The sequence below is a fragment of the Miscanthus floridulus genome, chromosome 9 (genome assembly GCF_019320115.1).
Source record: "Miscanthus floridulus cultivar M001 chromosome 9, ASM1932011v1, whole genome shotgun sequence".
Taxonomy (NCBI): Eukaryota; Viridiplantae; Streptophyta; class Magnoliopsida; order Poales; family Poaceae; genus Miscanthus; species Miscanthus floridulus.
Window position 1 is genome coordinate 120224520 of NC_089588.1, and position 7370 is coordinate 120231889.

At 43.7% G+C, this 7370-nt stretch overlaps 1 protein-coding gene across 1 annotated transcript; it reads left to right on the forward strand.

Annotated features, from left to right (window-relative positions):
• The first annotated feature begins 5581 nt into the window (after positions 1 to 5581).
• On the forward strand, positions 5582 to 6577 carry LOC136483198 (uncharacterized). Its single transcript, XM_066480260.1, has 5 exons — positions 5582 to 5719; positions 5810 to 5919; positions 6026 to 6110; positions 6194 to 6286; positions 6368 to 6577. The coding sequence occupies exons 2-5, from the start codon at positions 5855 to 5857 to the stop codon at positions 6563 to 6565; spliced, it is 441 nt and encodes a 146-aa protein (XP_066336357.1). The 5' UTR covers positions 5582 to 5719; positions 5810 to 5854; the 3' UTR covers positions 6566 to 6577.
• Positions 6578 to 7370: the final 793 nt, after the last annotated feature.

Sequence of the window (7370 nt, forward strand, 5' to 3'; positions counted from 1 at the left end):
CCTCTAAGAAACCTGCTATTTTTCGATTTGAGAAGTGGTGGTTAGACCAACCAGATTTTAGGGAGATTGTAACAAAGATTTGGAAGACTTCCTGTGTTTACACAGACCCTATGGAGATTTGGCAATTTAAAATTAGACTCCTTAGTTACGAAGCAGCTAAGAGGCGGGGCTAGGAATATTAATGCTGAGCCGAGAAGGCTTAAGCAAGATCTCTTTAAGGAGTATGAGAGCTTAGTCCTTAGACAAGAATCATGTCACTTGTTACAAGGAGATAAGGAAAGGATGGAGATTATTGTTGAGCAGTTAGAAAGTATTTGGAGCACAGAGGAAACTAAGGCTAGACAAAGATCTAGAGATAGAATGATTAAGCAGGTTACAGAAACGCAGCCTATTTTCAGCCAGTAGCTAATCAAAGAAATAGAAAGACACCCAGCTGATGCTAAATCATGCTGTGGAGTTTTATAAAATCCTCTTTGCAGAGGAAGAGGATTTGGGTGTTAGCTTGGATGAGTCCTTCTAGGAAGCAGAAGATTCGGCTTCCAGTTTTATAAAATCAACTGAAGATATCGAAAATGCTTGAGGTGCTTCCTGGATGATGCCTATCTATTAGCATGTTATATTCTCCAGCATTTATTATTGTCGAATTCATGGGGCACGATGTAGTTGAGCCCTTTGTTTGGCCTCACTCTCCGACACAGCTGGCCGCAGAGTATACTACTTAACCGCGTTACTCTGACTGATCCAACTCACCGAATACGCGCAAAAAGCTGGGTTTATATGTGCAAGCTATATAGAATGCAACCATGCATTTTTTTGAAGCTGCAGCTTTAACTTTGCGGAAAGATACCGTGTGTGCTTTTCTTCATCTATATCTGATCAGAGGAGTGATTAGCTAGCAGGCAGCCTTACTTTGAGCTTTTTCTATGATTATTAGCCTGCTGCTTTTGGTTAGCTTTCCGAAAAGCAAGAAGTATAGTCTGCTTAGGGCCCAGTGTACACGCTGACTTAGGACATGTTTGCATCCCATTGTCTAGAATTCTTATCCATATTCACATAAGCGCCTGTTAGTAAGGAATCCATTTCTATGACTGCCTGCCCTCTTTTCCTCGAGACAAATGTCACAGAAAATAGAAGTATTTTCAGAAGACCAATTCAACTTGTCACAGATTATACCCATCTAGAATGTTTCAATCAATTTTAATATATCAACAAGATGTAATTTTACAACATGTAAGGCATGAAAACTTAAAATATCTAGAGCCTAGATGACTGCATAGAAAATGTTATTTTTATATTTTTCAAATGGTCTGATCAGTTCTCTATATGATAGTGGTCGTTTACTGTGCTAAATAAAGATCATAAGGGAAATCATGGAACAGCTGTTAAAAATCAAATTAAAATAAATATTACCTAGCTTCATCCTGTCTTTGCAAGAATATTTTAGAATGGACTAAAGTGGATCAAGTTCGGCTGTGCTGCACTGCAGTGCTTTGCAATAATCCTACAAAGTTCAAGCATTTGGGCTTGACAAATTTTCCACAAGTTTGACTGTACTATTTGGATGACTATAATCAACTGCAGTGGAAGCATGCCGCATGGGAGGAATCAACCAACAAGAAAGCTATATAAAGAAGAATTTCGTCATAGCATTCATATGTACCTTTTAACCTTTCGGCTATGTTAATAATTTCTGGACTATGTATTAAATTCTCGGATAAAAAGCAGTTACAAAGATATTTCATTAACTTTAAGTGGTCCCAACAACACAGTAGTCTAAATACTACGTCTGCAGCTCGTAAAACAAACCCAGCAGATGATCTGTAGTCAAAAGATGGAGTTGGACCATTCATTCTTTCCTAATCATATTATAAAAACTATGATTCTCTTCCGTGATCTACAGAAGCATGGCCATGCAAATTTGAATATAATCAATTACAGAGGGTGCATATTGAATGACAGACTTCAGATCTAAATGTTATTGGCTGAACTTTCATTTTGCGGGCTGTTTGAACTTGAGTATGCAAATGCCTTTGTGTAGTCATTCCTGCCAATATCAAGAGGTACCCTACCCTCCTGATATAAAAAATGATCTTGTATGCCATAGCTTCAGGCATGATGAAGGAGGCAGTGACCAAGTCTGTTGCTTATATATAATATATGGGTCCCACAATGTGTTAGTCCATCTTGCCATAAGCTTTGTTTGTATAGCTTTCTTGTTGGTTTATATGGCATCTGGTGCATGTGGCAAGATAGAGTATCTGGTGATAGAATTTTAGATTTAAAATCGAATTGTGGCTGCAAGAAACTTCCAACACAAAAACGGTCAGTATCGTTTCAGATATTCTGTCCTGTTATTGTGCTCAAACTGCTCAGGCTGTGTTTCCTGCAATGCAAAGCCTGGGTTTACATGGTGATTGGAGACTACAGAGATATCATTCTCTGGGCCGCTACTAGTACCACTAGTACTACTACTACTACTAGTACTACTACAAGTACTACTACTACTAGTACTACTACTAGTACTAGTACTACTACTTGTACTACTAGTACTACTACTTCTACCACTAGTACTACTACTTCTACTACTTATACTACTTTTTTTCTTGCATCTCTTAGAACAAGGCACGAAATGTCGCGAACATCAAAGAGTGCATCCCCATGCCCCGTGAATGATGAGCAGCCATCCCATGGAGAGCAAGAATTAGATGACCAGCTTACTCAGGAGCAGTTCGATAACGAGTTAGAAAAGGGTCTAGAAGTGATGCTTACTCAGGAGGACCTTGTCGATGATGAGGATCCAGTGGGGGAAGCCCAGAGAAGAGAAGGCGGAGAGGATGCCCAAGGCGAAGAAGGGGATGATGATGACGACACCTCATCAGGGGGATATGTAAGTCCCGAGGATCCTTTCCCACAAGAACCCAGACGGAGGCCAACGGAGGACGAGTTGGACAAGGATTTTAATCCGAACGACGAGGTACAGATAAAGCCTTAGTAGCTTGTAAATTTGGCTAATGCTATGGCTTTATGTTACCTCTGCTAACACTTTTGACCTACCGGATACACAGGTTGTCCCTACTCAACCTCTAAAAAGACGACGTTGGCCTCCGGCTCGTCTTGCCGGACAATACGTCGCGGGGCAAAGGAGATCAGAGGAAGGAGCCACAGATACTCACAATGAGGCCTCCGCCCCACAACCTCAGGACACAACCACGACTGAGACTGCCCAGCCAAAGAGGAAACGAGGGGGATTAGAAAGCCAAACCAATATCACAACAAGGCATGCTATGTGATAACGGAGGTCAGGCCAGACGGGCAGATCCTTGAGCCATATACGTACAGGGTGAAATTCCGTAATCACATCGGGTTTGTAGTTTGAGATAAGTTGAACCCAGCCATCCGTGGCTGGAATCTTGTACCTATGAGCCAAAAGGTAGACCTATGGGAGAAGCTGAAGCAGAACTTCAGGTTTCCGGAGGGAACGCACGAGTTGGTACAACAAAATCCTTTTAAGATAATGGGGCAGAGCTTCCGACGTTGGCGGTCAGATCTGAACAATAACTTTATCCAACAGAAGTTAACTACTTTCCACCAGTATGGCAACATAACTCCTAGTCAATGGGAGGAGCTCGTGGCTGAGAAGACTTCAGAGGCATCATTGGCCCTTAGTGCCCGTAACAGTGAGCAGGTGAAGAAGAATCAACACTACCCTCATCTAGGCCCCGGTGGCTACGCTGGCAAGCAAGAGGTCTTTAGGAAGACGGACGTAGAGGCCGAAGCTGTCAGGAATACGGAAGTCCCAAAGTTGAAGCCACGCCTCAAACAGTGGATATACACAAGGAGTGTCGATTCATCCGGTAGTAGCCTCAAGTTTGCTAAGCAGGAGACCGGAGAGGTAGTATCAAAGATACTGAAACTTGCTGAAGACAAGGAGAAGGGCGCATTCAACCCTTCCAGAGAGAGGGACGAGCTTACCGTTGCCTTGGGAAACCCTGAGCACACAGGACTCACTAGGGGGCTAGGGAAGAGGATGTCCTGGAAGCACGGATTCGTAGAGGAGAGGCACATGTACAAGAAACATGGCAGAGACCGAGAGTCTAATCTTGAGTGCCAAGTGAAGGTTCTAGTTGAAAAGATGTTGGTGGAGAAAGGACTGTCTACAATGGAGCCACAGACACCAATGGGGCCGCCCGGACAACTGGCGGTAGTTGGCAGCCCTCCGGATGTTCCCAGCAGTCAAGGTTCCAATGCAACCGGAACCCCCGTCGATCGCATACGGGCGCCAACCAGTTGCAAATTGATGGTTCCGATGGGCAGGCAAAACGTGAACATTGAGGTGGCAACAGGCATGGCACATCCTCCGGGCGGCACGTGGCACAATAGGGACATCCCGCAGGACTACGCTCGGGTCGAGGTGCATACCGTGAAGCCCAAGTTCATGACTTGGAAGATAGAACACCCTACTCCCGAGGGGCTCATGTTACTCGGAGACGTCATGAACTAGTTCATCCTCTAGTACAGACGGGACATTGTATTGATCGAGTCTTCGCCAACTCCGACTGAAGTTCATCCTCTGGAGCGACCCGTCGAGGACGGGGAGGTATACTCACCGGCCCATGACCATGACCACCACACGCTAGAGACTTCTCCACCTCGTACCGAGCAAGGGCATGATGACATGACACATCCTTCTCCAGCTCATATCGAGCATGGGCATGATGACATACCACGTCCTTCTCCAGCTCGTACCGAGCAAAGGCATAATGAGATGCAACATCCTTCTCAACAAGCGTAGCCGATAAATGAACAACAATGTCTCATGAACAGCAATTGCCTCGTGAACAGCCGATATGTGAAGAACAAGTGGCCCCTAGAGCAGGTGATGCACAAGTTGACAAGGACGTGCCTGAATGGGAAGCTCGAAACAAAATCCCAATCAAGATAAGGCCATCGTATGTGGGCATTAATGACATCTTGTCGGTGCACAAGTGGATGGCCCATGACCAGTTCAAGCCTAAGAATCAAGTAAAAGAATTTAGAGCATCAGCTTCTGAGGAGGGCACCACTAGCAAACTGCACAAAGGGTTTAACAAGTATCCAGCTGTTGATAACTTCAAATGGTCAAATGATTGCCCGGATAAATATGAAAAAGGCAAGAACTTCCTACCAAACCGAGTCATACAGTGCTTGCCACGTGGAATGAGAAAGTTCCACGATTGGTACTTGCGTGCTCAGATAACAGAACTATAAATCTTACAAGCATGGATCCCTGCAGGCACATTTGGAGCCCTAGGTGGGCAAATTGCCGTTGAGTTTAGGGATATCTAGGCATGCTTCCACCTCGGACGAATGGAAATGAATCTAATTCGCATATGGTGCCTGTAAGTCCTTGCCCCTCGATATGATACGAATGTAATCGTTTAATTTTGTTGTAACTAACCCGCGCCGTGATTTGTAGAATACAAGCGGACTTTGTGAAAAAGAGGCTAGCTCTGAAACACGGGTATATAGACCCTTCACCTATAGCATCAACAAATTTTAATTACCCTAAAGATTGGAAACTAGATTGCAAAGAATTAGGAGCTGAAAAGACACTTAAGGAGAAAGAGGACATCAGGAACAAGAAAATATTGGAAGAGTCCCTCAAGGTTGCGGCATACATTGCCCTATGTTTTAAAAATCTCCAACAACACGATAATATATGGATACCATACCACTTCAAGTAAGTTCGACTGTATACTTAGCTTTATTCAATATACTTTGTTCGATGCAAAAGAGCTTATGTGTTCCTTCTATGACTAAATTCATGCAGCGATCACTGGATTTGCATAGGCGTCTGGCTCTCACATAGCATGGCATGGGTCTTGATTCAGCGGATTTCCCAGTCGAGACATACAAAGACTTCATAGCGATTGTCAAGACGTATACATATTGACAATCCTTATTTTAGCTACTATGTTTATATACATACTTGTAAGGTTCAATGTGGGATACTAACAAGTTGTATTTGCTAAAATCATTGGAACAGGGCATTCAGGCACTATGTCCAGGAACATAAGGGGAGGTATCATTCAAATAGGAAGGAAAAGTTGTATGTCAAAACTCTATGTGCGGTAAGTGTCATTTACTTTGGTACTCCATATATTACGTGTCTGTCAATAGCATTACTTAACATCTCTATATGCAAAACACACAGTGCCCCAAGCAGAAGCCTGTGAGTCTACATTGTGGATACTACACATGTATTATGATGAGTACCATCGGTGGCTACAACAGAAACCCCAATCTGGTAAGTTTGAACCTCTTCGCTCGTAGTATGAAAATTTCGCATATGTTGTGATATAGTAAACCTAAACTTGTTCTCTTGTAGTTGGAGAAAGATAAAGACACGAGAAGGAACCCATACAAGGATGACGAGCTCTTAGAGATGGTCGACGACCTTTGCAACTTTATAATGGACCAGATTATGTACTACAAAGGCACTTACCATCATCTTCTTTCCGACTTAGTTAGTAATCCTCTATACCAACACCTTCGGAAGACTGATAGGCTAGCCCTAGGTCGTTGATGACAATGTGGACTTGTGGTATGGTTTGGATCAGACTTTGGAACGGTTTGGACTTTGGTTTGCATGATGGACTTTTGTGAATTATGACTTGTGATGATGTTCTAAATAATGGTCTTGTGTTTGTGGATGTATATATGTATATTTGTGGTGGTCAGATTCGAATTTGAATTGTATATATATATATGGTTAGATTTGAATTTGAATTTTTTTTACTGAAAAATTCACTGTAGGGGCGGTTCTTGATTGAACCGCCTTTACAAATACACACAGCAGGGGCGGCTGGTGATACAGCCGCCCTTACAGAAGTACACTACAGGGGCGGCTGATATTACCAGCCGCCCCTACAGAGGGCACTGTAGGGGCGGCTGAAAACACCAGCCGACCCTACAGAGGACACTGCAGGGGCGGTCAGAAAACCGTCCCTACAGAGGCACCCTCTGTAGGAACACCCTATACCCTACAAAGGCTCTAGAGCCGCCCCTACAGTAACATTCTGTAATAGTGTGACACACCTTGTGCTCACTGGAGCAGTCTCAAGCAAAGCGAAATCTGCAGCCACATAGTGCAGTTCCCGTGGCAGCTCACCCATTACATCAGGAAGAGAAGCTGTGATCCCGTGGCCTCTGATGAGGTCGTTCAAAGCATTGCGATTTCCTAAACCGAACCGACGGTGCTAGGGATTTCAACTGTTGGTTCTAACGGGTGGTGCAACATTCCACCTCTCTTCCATCACTAGACCTGTTGTCTACTCTCTCCGTTCCAAAATATCTGTCGCTTTCACTTTTCAAGAAATAACTTTGACAAA